The sequence below is a fragment of the Acanthisitta chloris genome, unplaced genomic scaffold (genome assembly GCF_000695815.1).
Source record: "Acanthisitta chloris isolate BGI_N310 unplaced genomic scaffold, ASM69581v1 scaffold12104, whole genome shotgun sequence".
Lineage (NCBI taxonomy): Eukaryota > Metazoa > Chordata > Aves > Passeriformes > Acanthisittidae > Acanthisitta > Acanthisitta chloris.
Genome location: NW_008668800.1, coordinates 1 through 15,581, shown reverse-complemented (window position 1 = coordinate 15,581; position 15,581 = coordinate 1). Strand labels below are relative to the sequence as shown.

The following is a 15,581-nucleotide window of genomic DNA, read 5'->3' as shown; positions in this document are numbered from 1 at the left end:
AGTCCATGATTGTGTGTCCTGGAGGAGGCTGGGAATTAGTGCCTACCCACAGCAGTAGTACTGTAACTAGTTGTCCCCAAACCAGAAGGCATTAAAATAATGAGATCAGTATAGAAATCCTCAGACTCAGGAATATAAATTGTTTGCTTTCTTGCCTTCAGCTACTGATTTCAAGCCTTGTTCATGTGAATGACAAGTGGAAGATGAAATTGTAGATCCAGCTAAATCTGGTATCTCTATGGCTTCAGCCTGAGACTGAGGGATTTGGAAGAGGTGTTTTGTTAATTGATATGGGTTTTATACATCTTTTACACTCAGGCACCAGGGTTCTCTGAAGGTATCATGTTCTTGTGATCTTCACAATAAAATCATGAAAGCAGAGAAAACTGAGATCCCTTCCTATCCAGGGCCCCCTTGGCTGATATGTCTTCCCTCTTTCCTTATCAGCCAACTCTTCGCAGGATGTGTTACCTGACTATCAAAGAGATGTCTTCTATTGCAGAAGATGTGATCATTGTTACTAGCAGGTCAGTCACTTCACTTTCCTTACTAACATATTTGTTAGTAACATAATGACATGCCCTCCAGTATTGTCTGTCCAACCTCTTGGAGATAACTGTAGTCCCTAAGCAGGGTGATGATAGGGAATGCCTTTAGTGAGAAAAACATTTTCCTTTAAAAGAGGCAATTAAAATACAGACACTGAACTCCTGGTGATGCATGAGAAATGTGCTGTGTCCCCATATCCCATGCCCATGGGTTTTTGGATTATCTCTTTTGGTTACATGATATGGCAGCACTGCTGTTTTATCCCCTTTTGCAAAAGGCTGTTTCCTTAACTCCTGTCTGAATGCCTCGAAGCCTTTTTGAAGATTTCTGGCATAAATCCCAAGGCTTTCAACAGGTAGACAAGGATTTACTTCACCAGGGCTTCACCAGGGAACAAAATTCCATCTGTGAGTCATTCCCGAATTGCTGATCATTCCCCTGAAAGGCCACATGGGGAGTCAGGAGCCTGAGGGTATATGATCTGCTGAGGGCTGAGGCAGAAGCCAGTCCCAGGTGCTGTGATGTGAAGAGCTCCTGTCCCCACAGAGATGGTGTCACACTGACCAGGACACTGGGGAAAGGGCAGAAATGAGCCTTCAGTAAGGAAGGGGAATACCTCAGGGGTATATGTGTGTGCTCCAGCCTCACTTTGGTGGGCTTGCTGGTGGGCTTGGAACCTGAGTACTCATCTGTTCCTCCTGCCTTCCCATCCCAACGGGACTTGGCTGAGACCTGCAGTTGTGTGCTTGGCATTCAGCTGCCATGCTGTCTGCCTGCTGTCCATGGACCTAAGGGCTGCTGGCTCAGGAGTCCAGTATTGAGAGCTTCCTGTTTTTCCAGCTTAACCAAAGACATGACTGGGAAGGATGACAATTACCGGGGCCCTGCTGTGAGAGCACTCTGTCAAATCACTGATGTAAGTACTTTTCTCTCAGGCCAACCCTAGGCCCTTCACCTTTCCTTATTTCACCCCATCCCACCTTCCATTCGCTTTTCATGCCTTTGCATCTCCCCTTTCACACTCCTATGGACTTTTCCATATCAGCTGTTGTTTCCCTCTCCTTGCAGAGTACCATGTTGCAGGCCATTGAGCGCTACATGAAGCAGGCGATTGTTGACAAAGTACCAAGTGTATCCAGCTCTGCTTTGGTGTCCTCCTTGGTATGTACTCCCTGCAGCGTGGGCCTAAGGGACAATCAAGTGGGAAACAGTAATCTGTGGTGGGATTGGACATCTTGAGAGTTTCAGGGTTTTGTTATTGCTGTTCCTGTCTTTGTGAATCGAGGGTCTGGCACTGACTTTGTGAGAGATCATCGACCTCTTGAGGCCACAGCTGTCTTGGCCTTGTCTCTGCATGCTGATCCTTTGCTCTTGTAGAAGTTTCTGTCACCAGCACCCTCATGGGAAAGGGTTATTGCTTCTTAATACAAGCTGTGATTCACAGAGCATCCTCCATCCTTCTCTCACTTGTTTGTGGCTTCATCTCCCTCCAGCACTTGCTGAAGACCAGTTATGATGTGGTAAAACGCTGGGTGAATGAGGCTCAGGAAGCAGCTTCCAGTGACAATATCATGGTTCAGGTAGGAAAACCAACGCCAACACGGGCAATAACAAGCAGCAGCTGGGAGTGGAGCAAACTGCTAGAGCTCAGCCAGGCACTTCTGGGCAAGAGAGGGGACAAAAGGGCGGAGAACACACTGTGGGCTTGTGACATGCTCTTTCCTTGCACAGTATCATGCTCTGGGCTTGCTCTACCACGTGCGGAAGAACGATCGCCTGGCAGTCAACAAGATGCTCAGCAAGTTCACGCGCCATGGCCTCAAGTCACCGTTTGCCTACTGCATGATGATTCGAATAGCCAGCAAGCTGCTGGAGGAGGAGGCTGGCAGGTGAGGGGGCTCCTTTGCCCTGCTGGAAGAATTTCCTCAGGTCCTGCTTCCACCTCCTCTTGCGGGCTCACCTGCCACCTCACGAATGCAGTTATTTCTGTCTTTGAAGAGCAGCATGCAGCTTCTGCCATTGTATTGTTGGGTAAAAGAGAGCAGAGAAAACACAGGATGCTTTCATGGTTGTTTTGGCATGGCTTCTGTGAGTCTTGTCTGTGTGCTTGCACATCGAATACTTTCTTGTTTCTCTGGACTGTTGCATAGCTGTTCTTTGATCTACTTAATCTTCTCTGTCTTCTGTAATTTTTTGTCCACCATGTATGCAGTATGGCTTCCTGGTGGGTAAGAGTTGTGGTGTGTACAGTCAGTTGTCAGTGTGTTAGGGTTGGGGGAGATGCCCTTTAGCTTGTAAGACAGAGGGTGTCTTCTCAGAAGGCAGCCTGACTTTCAAGCACGCTGGAAGTACAGAATAATGACCACTTCAAAATCTGGAGACAGAGTGGGTTTGTGGCTGCCTTTACCATTCCACAGGCTATGAGACCTGCCCATTTCTGCTGCTGAAATCTTCCTATCTGTTAGTACCTTTGCTTTAACTCATTCACGTGGGTTTCTGTCCCTTAGCCGCGATAGCCCTCTGTTTGATTTCATCGAGAGCTGCCTGAGAAACAAGCATGAGATGGTGGTCTACGAGGCTGCATCTGCCATTGTTAACCTGCCTAACTGCACTGCCAAGGAACTGGCTCCAGCTGTCTCAGGTAAATGTGGTGCTTATGGCCATGGCCAGGGAATTATGGGCCTGCAGTGGTGACACCTGCTGATCGCCCCAACGAACAAGGACCTTGTGTAGTTTCAGGCTTGTTATGCTGACGTACCCTTTGTTGCTTTATGCTGCTGCTGAGAGCCTGTGGTGTGTGTCAGTAGCTTTGCTCCTGTATAAAGGTATTTCCTGATGTGTTCAAATGTGGGTTACTGGAGGGGTTTCTTTTTTTACTGTGAAACAGTACTGAATTCTAACTAGTGAATGTCCCTGATTTAGACTAAGTGTAACTGTGCAAGAAGCCAAGGTGTTGGGGTCCTGCCTTCCTATCTCAGTCCAGTTCAAAGGTTCTGCTGAGCTGGGATTGTGGACAGGAAGGGAGGCTGTATGTCACCTCTCTGTACAGGGAGGGGCCCTTTATGGGCCAGCCCTGGAAAGGGAGCAAGATTTGCATGAAATGAAGAATAGCAGTTCAAATTGACTTAATAAGAAACATGACAAGGTGATGAAATTTGCTTTCAAGAGGAGTGAAGGATGGCAGCACTGTGGAAAAAGAGAGAGGTGGGCGAGAGCTGGTTGTCAGCAAGGATGTGTGGCAAAGGGGACAACAAGAAGTGAGGAAGCTGGAAAATTCCAGTTGCATCTTAAGCATGCTTCTAGTTACCTTGTGCCTGCAGCTGTCTCTTCAGTGAAGCTCTTGCTTTAGGTATGAAATGCTTCTCAATAACAGAGTGCCTAAACATCTGCCTTTGTTGTTTTTCCCACCTTGCAGTTTTGCAGCTGTTCTGCAGCTCCCCCAAAGCAGCACTGAGATATGCAGCCGTTCGTACCCTCAACAAGGTAGGAGCCAGTCTCTTGGGAGCTCCAGTAGTGCCTCTTGTTCAGGGAGGTGCAGACTGCAGCAGAAAAAGGGGGTCAGATTGTGGTGATTTTGTGTGAATAACCTTTATCCTGGGCCACAGCCTTACATTTCTTTGCTTTCTGGGTGGAATAAAACATCAAAGAACACTTTACAGAAGGGGAAAAAACCACAAAACAATAATTTTCACAGGTCTCTTAGAGTGTCACGGGTCTTAGTGTTACTGCTTTCCCTTCTGAGCTTCCCGTGGTGAAGGAGCATCTTGTAAAACAGGGATTAAACTTTGATGCTGCTTCTTGCCTGCTCCGTGGCAGTCTTTGCTCCAGCTTTTCCCTGCATCTTAAAGACTCTGCAAAAAGAAAAAGAGGGAATGGCAGTGTCTGGTAACTGCTGTGCTTCCACCCACATTGCTGTTTTGCACATCTAGTCTGGCTGAATTTTTCTTGGGAATTCATAGCTTTCTTTTTTTACTATACAGAGAAGAATGAGAGAGTTAAAAATAGTAAAAGATTGTTTATTACTACTGCTTCTTATCCAGCAAGAGGTGCAATTCTGCAGGAAACAAGAGTTTGTTACCTTAGCCTCAGATTAGCTATTTGTCTGTGACAGCCTCATGTACAGTCTATACCATTTATTTCTATAGGAAGATGTGAGGGTTTGTAGAGACTTGGTGGGTTTTGCCAGCTGGACTTTTTGCATCTATTGAATGATTTCCACTCTTCCTTCTCTGCTCTAGGTGGCCATGAAGCACCCATCTGCTGTGACTGCCTGTAACCTGGACCTGGAGAACCTTGTGACAGACTCCAACCGCAGCATAGCCACCCTGGCCATCACCACACTGCTGAAAACCGGCAGTGAAAGCAGCATTGACAGGCTCATGAAGCAAATCTCCTCTTTCATGTCAGAAATCTCAGATGAGTTCAAAGTAAGGACATGGAGAAGGAGGGGCACTCAAGTTCCTGAAGAAACCCCTTGGTCTTTGTCCATGTGTGTGTGTGCACTCTGAAACCTGCATGGAGCTGCTTCTAGCAGCTGGGCTGCAGAATCCTTGCAGGGAAAGGAAAGAATTTGAGGCTATCTGCCTAAGCCATGTCTCAATTGTACAGCACCCAGTTCCAAAGTCACATGCTCTTCTGGGGAGATGCTTTTTGAGAATCAGATCTCTTTCTTCTTTCCAGTGGGTGTGAGCATTTTTTAGGGCCTGGCCAGTGCATAAAGATCGGTCTCCTCCATCTCCTAGGATTGTACCTCCTGAAACTGTATTTGTTGCATAAATAAAGACAAAATATAGTTTCCAGGCTAGGGACCAGCACAAAATTGACAGAATTCAGGTAGTTTTTCCTGCCTGGTGAAAAAGAGTTGTTTTTTATTCACCCCCTTTTCCTCCAGGTGGTAGTGGTTCAGGCCATCAACGCGCTGTGTCAGAAGTACCCTCGCAAACACGCTGTCCTCATGAACTTCCTCTTCACTATGCTTCGGGAAGAGGTAAGTTTGCAGGACAACTCTGTGTCTTTGTTTGTTTCCATGAACAGTGGCCCCTGTGAAAGTCAAGCTTTTACTGCTAATGCTGTAGGAAGAGCCTCTTTCTAGAAGGTTTGCAGTCTAACTGCAGAAACGGCCAGCTGTGCACAACAGTTATAACCCTACTGCAAGGCATATTTTAAATGTGGTTTTCATTCTTTGATTTTTTTTTTCTGGGGGTTCATTAGCTCTCAAAGCAAATGCAGGCACCAGCCGATCTGTTGTCAGTCCACGGGTGTTTCACGTTTGAACCAGTTTTCTTTTATACTCTGACAGCAAATCCCAAGAAGTTTTGCCTTGTACACAAAGATTCGATAACAACCTATTTATTGATGACATGGGACCACTTTTGTTCTGGTGCCTGTACTGTGGCAGTGAAGGGATCACAAGTACCTATAACCATTCTCTGCATTCAGGCAGATATAAATTGCAGAAAGACAGCTTTACAGAGGTTTGCTGAGGCCATTTCTAAATGAGCAAACATGTGTGCAACACAGCTGGCACCACCGCTTACTCTGACATCACTTTCTGTCAATTACAGCCTCTCGACTGGGAACAAACCAGAGCATCTCTTTTTGCTCCTGTGAAAAATGGACCATTCTCCTTTCCCAGATTTTCTGTGGGTGGATGGTATCATTTTGAATGTGGTTTTGTACTTCAAACCATTCTGTTTTAAAGCTTATTTAATCCAAAGTAGCTCCAGAAAGATCCAAATGCCCAGCACTGTACGTGTAATTGGCAGGGGATAGTGTGCAGTTTAATTCCCTGGTGTGTATTGAGGGCACTGATAAATAATGTCTGAAGATAACCAAGCATTACTGACATGTCAGGTTATGGGCTGTACCTGGGGAGGTATTGATTGCCTGTCATCACACACTAATGGGGCTATTTGCTGCATCCTGCTGTGACAGATATGATCCTTCATATATTTCTCTTGTGATTCATCCTCAGATGTGTGGTGGTAAAGGGGAGAGGGTTGAGTTTTTTCTCCTCCCATATGGCTGTTTTTAAGCACTAATTCTAGCAGCAGAGGATTTTGAAGGAGATATAAACCCTTCAGGCAGATGGGTTCTTTTACCCTCTTTAGGACTTGTTTTTTCCTTCACTGCAGCTGTTCTGAAGGGAGCTAGTAAGAGAGCTTGAATATTAGCTGGCCCACTGAGTGTAAGAGGGTCAGAAGTGGGGGCAGCATTACTGCCCTTTTCATTTCGAACATAGATTAAAAGCACTGAGTGCAAGTGACCTTTTCAAAGGAAATTCTGTCCTGTCTGGCTAGCTCAGAGTCTCTGAAACACTTTGAGATTTCCAGCTGAGCAGTTCCCTTTTGCTCCTTAGGGCGGCTTTGAGTACAAGCGAGCCATTGTAGACTGCATCATCAGCATCATTGAGGAGAACTCAGAGAGCAAAGAGACAGGCCTGTCTCATCTCTGTGAGTTCATCGAGGACTGCGAGTTCACTGTGCTGGCCACTCGTATCCTCCACCTGCTGGGGCAGGAAGGGCCCAAAACCAACAACCCCTCCAAATACATTCGCTTCATCTACAACAGGGTTGTTCTGGAGCATGAAGAAGTCCGGGCAGGTAAGAGACTGACCTGGAAAGCTGTCTGCCCTGTGACAGATCTTCAAGGAACTATAGTGTATGAACATCTCTGCTTTTGAGGCTTGTGATTCACCCTAGGCCTGAGCAGAACTTTCTACACAGCAAAGATCCTGCAGTAGTATTGATGGAAGAAGTGGCTTGCAGCTGAGAAATGGGAAGGGATATGCACTGGCTCTGAAACTAGATAGAGGTTTGCAGGCACTTTGCTGTAATACATCTGCCTCTTTCTAGTCACAGCAATGCTTTACTAGTACACTCTGACATGGCATTTGATCAAGGCCAGGAAATGGAGGAAACTTCAGCTGATTTCTTTGCTTTCTAATTCTGTTTTCATGATTTGTTCTACAGGTGCTGTAAGTGCCCTAGCCAAGTTTGGAGCCCAGAATGAGGAGATGTTACCCAGTATCTTGGTGTTACTGAAAAGGTCAGTTGTACCTCAGAGTTTATCAACATCCTGTGTGAAAAACCATGTTTGCTTGAGAGCTTGTTAGCATCCCCACACGTCTAGTCTCTTCTAGCTTTGGATCTGAGAAGGTGCAATGGGTACCTGGGATCCTGTGATGGGATCACCACTGCATTCAGTACCACAAAGTGGACAGAAACCACGTGTGGCAGATTGCTTCTCTAATACAATTACCAGTAGATTGCTGGTTCTTTCCTATGGCATGTTCTTTCTGGCCCTGTGAGGTGATTTAGTCACCTGGATTCACTCATGTGGCCTCTGAAGAAAGTTTTCCACTTTCCTCTCAGGTGTGTGATGGATGATGACAACGAAGTGAGAGACAGAGCCACCTTCTACCTGAATGTTCTGGAGCAGAAGCAGAAAGCCCTCAATGCTGGCTACATCCTGAATGGTACTGCAGGAAGTCCTCAAAACAAGCCTGCGCCTCTTTCCTGGTTTAACAAGAGTTAAACTAAAGAGCTGGCATTTTCTGTGGTTTCAGTGACCTGTGCCTTCTGTCTTCAGGTTTGACTGTGTCCATCCCTGGCCTGGAGAGGGCTCTGCATCAATATACCCTGGAGCCCTCTGAGAAACCTTTTGATTTGAAATCCGTTCCTTTGGCAACAGCTCCTATCGTTGAGCAAAGAGCAGGTGAGGAACAGCCTCCTGGATGCTAGTGATTCCCTGCATTGGGCTTGCTGGGAATTGCTGAGCTCCATCCTATTTGAATTTTGTGGGATTACATCTTCTGTAAAGATTAAGGCCAGCAAATCTGGCTGCTCCCACATTAGCATTTCAGTTTAGTCCAACTGCTAATAACAGTAAGAGCTGGCAGTCCTCATTGGAGCTGCTGCAGTTCCAAAGGTGTTTAGGAAGCCAAATACAGGTGTCTAGTCTATAGAAAGATGAGAAATGAGCTCCCTTCCTTTGCTTAGTCAAATCTTTCTCCAAACATTAATCTGTTTTCTGATTTAGTTACTTGTTACTCTTCACCTTCAAATCTTTTGGGTTTGTTTTTGTTTGTTTTCTTTTTCTTTTGCAGAAAATGTCCCTGTTGCTGTAGTGAAACAGCCAGAGAAGGTGGCAGCAACACGGCAAGAAATATTCCAAGGTAAACTGTTGCAAGGCCTCTCCTATGCCCATGTGTAAGACTGTAGCCATCCCTTGCTGAGCCTGCCTTAGCCCCTCTGGCTTTTTCTTATCTTCTTGGAGAGAGTCACATGTGTGGGTCAGCTGTTGTCTCCTGGAGGGTGGTGGTGCTTGTAGTCATGTTCGTTCTGTCATGCAGCAGATGTGGGCAAAGGATGACTCTGCCTAGGGAATGTTTGTGGCTATTTGATGGATAGTTCCTTGCTGCAGCAGTTTCTGAAATGAGGGCTTTGAAACTGCTAACACCTTGAGGAAAGGGTTGAGGAAAGCAATTGTTTGTGTCCTTCGTTTCAGAGCAACTGGCTGCCATCCCAGAGTTTCGGGGACTGGGCCCACTCTTCAAGTCTTCCCCAGAGCCCGTCGCCCTGACAGAGCTGGAGACGGAGTATGTGGTTCGCTGCACCAAGCATACATTTGTCAACCACATGGTGTTCCAGGTGGGTAGCTATGGCCTGTGGTGCTGAAGATGATGGGAAAATAAGCATCTGACCAGCTAAAAGCTCCACTAGAAAGAAATATCTGAGGGATATCTGTGTTCAAAGCATAACACTGCAATGAGGAGTCCTTTGTCTCTTATCCAAGGCAGCAGAGCCCCAGAGAAAATTAATTAGGCAGTGTGTGTGTGGCTGAACAATGCTTACAGGTACAGTCAAATCCAACAAGCACTAGATGGGGCTGTTCTCAGTGAGCAGTTGGCAAGAGGAGCTGTGTTCTTTCCTCAGAGTCCCTAAGCATGGGGTTTGGGCATGAAAGAGCGAAGCTTACTACATCTGAGAAGCTGAAAAGGATAGCCAAGAAAGGGATGTGGTGGGGGAGAGCTCTTTATCCCCTGTATTTTGGTTTTGTTTAGCACAGGTGCTTTTTTTCTTGGCTTTGACTGTACAGCCCTGCTGCTACACATGAGATGTTAAGAATTGATGTGCCAGCATCTTTGCCTGGGCTTCAGGGAGTCCAAGGCACAGCAAGTCCTGTGCTAGTTTGTGAGCAGCACTGCTTTTGCCCTTAGCCAGCTCCTTCCTCTAAAGCTCAGAACTGCTTACACAGCCCTCACAGGGCTTGATCTTTGTTTCTGTTGTCCATCTACTAGATGCAATTGTATGAGGTTAAGTGACTTGGCACTGCAGTTGGAACGAAGTCTAATCAGCAAGTTCAGACTTGCTGGAAACATTATGCTTGCTGAAACTTGCTCAAGCTGTTCCTAGTTTGAGCCATGCAAAGGATCATCTTCCCATCTGCTGTGGGGCACTGTATCCCTGTAACATCGAGAGGGACAATGTAGGCAACACAATACTTGCATTTCCATACAGAAAATACTTAACCCAGGAATGACCATCCAGGACATCGGAGGAAAAAGTTCCATGCTAACTGGTGAACTGAACAGGCAGAAGCTGACACACCCCTGGCCTCAAGGAATTTGTGCTCCTGCCTGGATTGCAGAGGCCAGGTGTTGGATTGTTGTGTGCTGCTTCATTTTAAGTGGTTTAAAAAAAAAAAAAAAAAAAGAAAAGTTTGCTGGTGTCGCTGCTCGCTTCTCGTGGCCCGGAGGGAAGACTCACACAATCAATATGATTGATAAAAGAGCTTCGTTTATTGTTAGATTTGCTAAACTTTTATATGTATTTCTTGTTAGTATTCACGAATGTCGCTATCCTGTTGGTTAGTACTTAGAATTTGTTACGCTCTGATAGGTCGAGCTTCGAGGGTTACATCAGCACCTGGTTCCTTCTTATGCTGATTTTGCTTTCTCTTTTCCTAATCCTCCATATCCTGTTGTTGTGACTTGCTGCTCCAAGGGCACAGTGTCCTTGCTTGCCGGGCCTAGTAAGATGGCGTCAGGCCTTAGCATAACTCTCTCATGTCAATGTGTCCTTGTTCTTCTAGCCATTCTTCCACATGCTGGAGCATTTAAATGAGTAGTTTTTAGTCAGAACGCTCTGTGACTAGCCAGCTGACAGTGAGGTGCACTGTTGAAGCACAGAGAGGTGGGCGTTCACTGTTTGACACTGTGCTCCTGCACTGCCTAAGCTGAGTCTGCTGTTAGATGAATAGTGAGCAGCCTCAAACCATTGCTGCTTTCCCCTTCCCTGTTTAGTTTGACTGCACGAACACTCTGAACGATCAGATCCTGGAGAATGTCACAGTGCAGATGGAGCCAACAGAGGGCTATGAGGTCATTGGCTGTGTACCTGCCAAAACCCTGGTGTACAACCAGCCGGGGACCTGCTACACACTGGTGGCACTGTCTGAAGAGGATCCGACAGCAGGTAAACAGTTTGCACTCTGTTTTCCTGACATCTCCCCAATGAACATACTGTATTGTTCATCCCCACACATTCTACCTTGCATCCTAGCCAGATATTTATAGCCTGTGTGTGGGTGCAGCCCTGAGTGATGCTGAGCGTGACTTCTCTTTGCTGTTTGGGGGCTGTCAGGCCTCCCTTCTCCTCTCCTAGTTCCCTTGTGCTGTAGCACTGCCGAGTCAGGCTGTGAGAGCTGGCAGATGAGCATTCAGCTCTCTGTTGAGTTGTCTCCTGTGCACCCTGGCATGTCTTTCTGCCTATCTTTGTGTCAGTATGTGGGAGGCTAGTACTTATAAAGTGCTGTGAGTGCCCAGATGTGCTGAGTAGCAAAGGGGTATTTCAGACAAACTGCTAAAATTTTAGGGATGTCTACTTGAACTGAACATCCCCATTTGCCACTGTTCAGAATGTGAATGAGGCCTTACCCATGCTTTGGTCTCCCTGGTTTGTGCTCTGGGACTGCTCACCTGTGTGTTGCTGCTGTTCACTCAGCAGTACCCATCTTCCTAGGGGTGAGTCATTGCTTCCTCTCCCAGTCAGCTGCAGCATTGCAGTGCAAGGTGGTTTCATTTCAGAGACACGTGAACTGATACCTAGATGTGGATCTTGCCTCTTCTTCACAAGACACTGGTGGGACATGTTTAGTCAGTATTCTCGACACAACATGAGGTTCATCAGTAATAGCACTTGATCTGAGGATTATGGTCTTGTACAACCATCCTGAGCCTGTCTTTATCCCTGTTTGCTAGCCTTAATATTACAAATAAATACCTTGTCCTTGAGAGACAGAAACTGTTGGAGAGCCCTCACTAGGTCACTGGCTAAGCCTGTGCTGCTGACAGTGATGGGGAGAACGCAGCAGCCCCAAACCTCCCATCCCCTCCTGCTGCAGGGGAGTGCAGATGTGGTGGTAATGTGAGCTTTGCCTTTGCCTCCCCACCTCCAGTGGCCTGCACCTTCAGCTGCATGATGAAGTTCACTGTCAAGGACTGTGATCCCAACACGGGTGAGACAGATGACGAAGGTTACGAGGATGAGTATGTGGTAAGAGGCTGAGCATGTACTGATCATGGAAACTGCTGTTGTTTTGAGGGAGTTTGTGATCTGAGCTCAGATCCCTGCAAGCAGTGATGTGACCACTGATGCTGATGTGGGCAGCATCATGTGAAGAGGGAGTTCTTGCTGTTTCTGGTGCCTGTCCCCGGGTTTGCAGAGCTTGTTTTGTCTCATTTGGAGTATTCTCCTGTTGCTCTCCAGGTGGACATCTGACTGTGCATATGTTTTAGGAGGCCATGGTGCATCCTCCAGGTCTGGCTGACTGTGGCCTATGGGCTCAAGGAATGGCACAGTGGAGGCAGAGGGCTGTTGGGCATCTTTTGTTCTCCATGAGTTGCTCCCGTGGTGGCACAGTTCATTGCCTAGAGCCTTATCTGGTACAGAGAGGTTGCTATCCTTGTTCTGGGGAAGTTGGGGCTTTTCATTCCCCAGCACCAAGACTTGCTGAAAGCACAAATGCTGCAGAACCACCTCTCTTCCCAGTTTTGCTGTTTCTAGGCAAAGCTGAACTTATGCTTGGTCAGAAACTGAGACTGGCTCTCCAAGGGTGGTGCCTACTCTGGAGAGGAAGGGATGTTGCACACAGCCTCAGCTTGCCCTGTTACCTCCAGAGACTGTTTTCTATGCGTTGCTGGTCACTGCTGTGAGTCTGATTAGAAGCACTGCTGTGCCGTGAGTCACTGTCTTCCCAGAAGGAGTGGGGAGGGGTTTTCTCAATGGAATGTGCAAGTTTAACCCCTCTCTCTGTTTCCCACCAGTCACCAAGGCACTTGAGTGATCTTTAAGCAAACTCTTCCATGTGTTTCAACTAGAATCATGAGGAGACTCTTTCCTGCAGCGATGGCTGAAATGAATGCACGCTGGTGTCCAGCCAGCTCTGGCACTGCCTGTCCTTCCATATGTGCTCTGCAGGGACAAGCCTGGTACTGCCTCACACAGGTGTAGTCACAGCAGCAGCTCAGCTAACCTGGTGCCAGCATTGGGTGATAGGAAATGACTGACAGTGTCTCACTGTACTTTACCAGCTTACAAAACAATAAGTCAGAAAGGCAAAACACAAACTTATATGTGTTCCAGGGAAGTAAATGCTGCATCTGCCTGAGCACGAGTAGCTATTTCTAAGCTTTTTGTTTTTCCCTGTTTTGGCCGTTTGTCCAGTGCTTTGATCTGAGCCAGGGCTGTGCTCAGAGTGGGAACCTGCTCTGGGAGTCCTGGATGACATGACTGGTGCTGTTCTCAGGCCTAGCAGTTGCTCAAGCAAGTGGTGTTTGCTCAGGCAAACCAGAAGTGGAAGTGGAGGCAGTCTCCTGCATTCACCTGGTGTCACAGGAAATCCAATCTGAAGTTCAGTCTCAGGAGAACAGGGTTAAGAACAACTGTGTTTCACTTGAACCTCTTCTACCACTAGCTTGAAGACCTGGAGGTGACAGTGGCTGATCACATCCAGCGAGTTCTGAAGCCAAACTTTGGAGCAGCCTGGGATGAAGTGGGTGACGAGTTTGAAAAGGAAGAGACCTTTACTTTGTCTGCTATTAAAACCCTTGAAGGTAAGGAAGGAGGTGTGTCAGCCTAGCAGAGCTCTTGCCATTTCCTCCAGTGGCTGGAGGCACAGGCTGACTCAGTTTAGATCTATCACAGAAAAACTAATGGGGCAAAACCCTTCAGAAGCTATTCACTGCAACTGTTAAATGTGGAGCTACAGTTACTGTGACAGCAAGTTAGTTCAGGTTTCAAAAAAACAAACCCAAATGAGTGTTCTGTGCCCAGTGGAGACCAGGCTGGGTTGTGGGAGGCAAGAGAATGTCTTGCTTTGCTCTCACGCTCTGCCTTCCTAAGCAGACAGACCATAGTTCAGCTGTGAGCTCCCACTGTTGACACCAGTAAGAAAAAATGCAATGAGCAGAAGATACGAGGTTGGTGGGCAGGCTGGTGGTGTAAGCCCTCTTCTCTGTCACCATGTCTTCTTAGAGTCATGTTTTTCCTGAGAAGCCTGTAAAAACTTAGTCCTTTTGATGCCTTAGCCGGGTGTCCTTGTCCTGTAGCCATCTCTGTGCTCCCTTGCACAGTCCCTTGGATTCCTCCTGAAGACTTGTGTCTGCTGTAAGATGTCTCCTTCCTTCTGCATCTCTGCAGAGAAGCAGGCAGGCTGTCAGAGCTGTGCAGTAAGTGTGCAGCCACCTGCACTCTTACCACTCTTGTCTGACTCAGTCACCCTCTTCCTGTTGCACCTTTGCTATATCAGATAACAGAACTCTGCCATGGCAGTGGGTTATGTTGCCTTTGCCTCCCTGGTGGCCTCCAAAACCATGATTCTGACCAATGCTGTGTGTCCCTCAGGACAAGGAACACAAACCCTAACATGTAGGGAGGGCTTGCGTCACCTTTAGATGCCCTTTGTGTGCCCCTGTGACATGGAGCCCATTTTATTCCTTTTCCTAACAGAGGCAGTTAGTAATATTGTGAAGTTCCTGGGGATGCAGCCCTGTGAGCGGTCGGATAAAGTGCCAGATAACAAGAACTCTCACACACTGTACCTGGCAGGTGAGCTGTGGGGTGGGTCTCTGAGTGAGGAGCAGCTCTTTGGGGGGGTCACACAGAGCTGCTTGTTGAAAATCAGGGCAAGAGTTTCTGATGGAGCCCACTGCGCTCCGGGTGGGATTTGGAGGCTTGTTCCTGCCATGGTTTCTGTCTCTGCAGTGTAGAGCAGCTAGTGCTGGGATCAGGGAGGGTGCCGTGGCAGAGCGGGGGATGTTGGGATCAGCTCCAGGCTCAGCTGGGTGGAATTTGCTGTCTTCGTGATCTGTGGCATTCTAGCTTGGAGTGAGTCTGGGGCAGGAAAGACATCCTAGCAAAATGGATGAGTACCAGAGCTCTTGTAAGAGTGACTGGCAGTCACTGAGGAGTGCTGGAGCTATTCTCAGATGGAGTTTACTTTACACTTTGATTTCATGGGTTGTACAGTAGCAGGAGTCCCAGGTTTGTTCAATGAATGGGAACAGTGCTGCTCGAGGGTCTTTCCTGGCCCAGTGCTGGGATTGCCAAGCGACCTGTGGGAAACCTGCCCATGCCAAGCCGCAGTGTGATTCTCAGCCTTGCAGGGGCAGCCTGCAGGAAGCTCACCCCTCCCTCCCTCTCTCCTTTCCAGGTGTGTTCCGGGGTGGTCATGACCTCCTGGTGAGGTCTCGCCTGGTCCTCACCGACACGGTGACAATGCAGGTCACTGCCCGCAGCGGAGAGGAGCTCCCCGTGATGTCGTCATGGCCTCGGTCGGGTAAACGCCCCTTTCCAGGCCTGCCCCGACTCCGCGTCCCCGCAGGCAACGCTTCTTTCTCCGGCAGCAGAATAGACACCACGGTCACTACAGCAGCTTTTGTGTTCTCTGCAGTACAGCTGTACTGGGGGCTCTGGCTATAAAATATCCATGTTTTTAAGCTCTGGCTAGGCCGCGCTTTGTCCCCGCAC

The 15,581-nt window shown here is 47.7% G+C and overlaps 1 protein-coding gene across 1 annotated transcript in view; it reads left to right on the top strand.

Annotated features, from left to right (window-relative positions):
- COPG1 (coatomer protein complex, subunit gamma 1) overlaps window positions 1-15,550 on the top strand; it is a gene marked incomplete at its 5' end in the record, with an annotated part of 17,017 nt that extends 1,467 nt beyond the window's left edge. Inside the window, 21 exon segments of the mRNA XM_009073079.1 lie at window positions 448-527; window positions 1,390-1,465; window positions 1,618-1,710; window positions 2,043-2,129; window positions 2,281-2,438; window positions 3,057-3,190; window positions 3,965-4,032; window positions 4,788-4,976; window positions 5,441-5,536; window positions 6,908-7,151; window positions 7,521-7,596; window positions 7,923-8,026; window positions 8,140-8,265; window positions 8,657-8,725; window positions 9,058-9,200; window positions 10,856-11,027; window positions 12,010-12,107; window positions 13,528-13,666; window positions 14,562-14,660; window positions 15,265-15,357; window positions 15,360-15,550. Of these exon segments, the coding sequence (XP_009071327.1) occupies window positions 448-527; window positions 1,390-1,465; window positions 1,618-1,710; window positions 2,043-2,129; window positions 2,281-2,438; window positions 3,057-3,190; window positions 3,965-4,032; window positions 4,788-4,976; window positions 5,441-5,536; window positions 6,908-7,151; window positions 7,521-7,596; window positions 7,923-8,026; window positions 8,140-8,265; window positions 8,657-8,725; window positions 9,058-9,200; window positions 10,856-11,027; window positions 12,010-12,107; window positions 13,528-13,666; window positions 14,562-14,660; window positions 15,265-15,357; window positions 15,360-15,394 (2,379 nt within the window).
- Window positions 15,551-15,581: the final 31 nt, after the last annotated feature.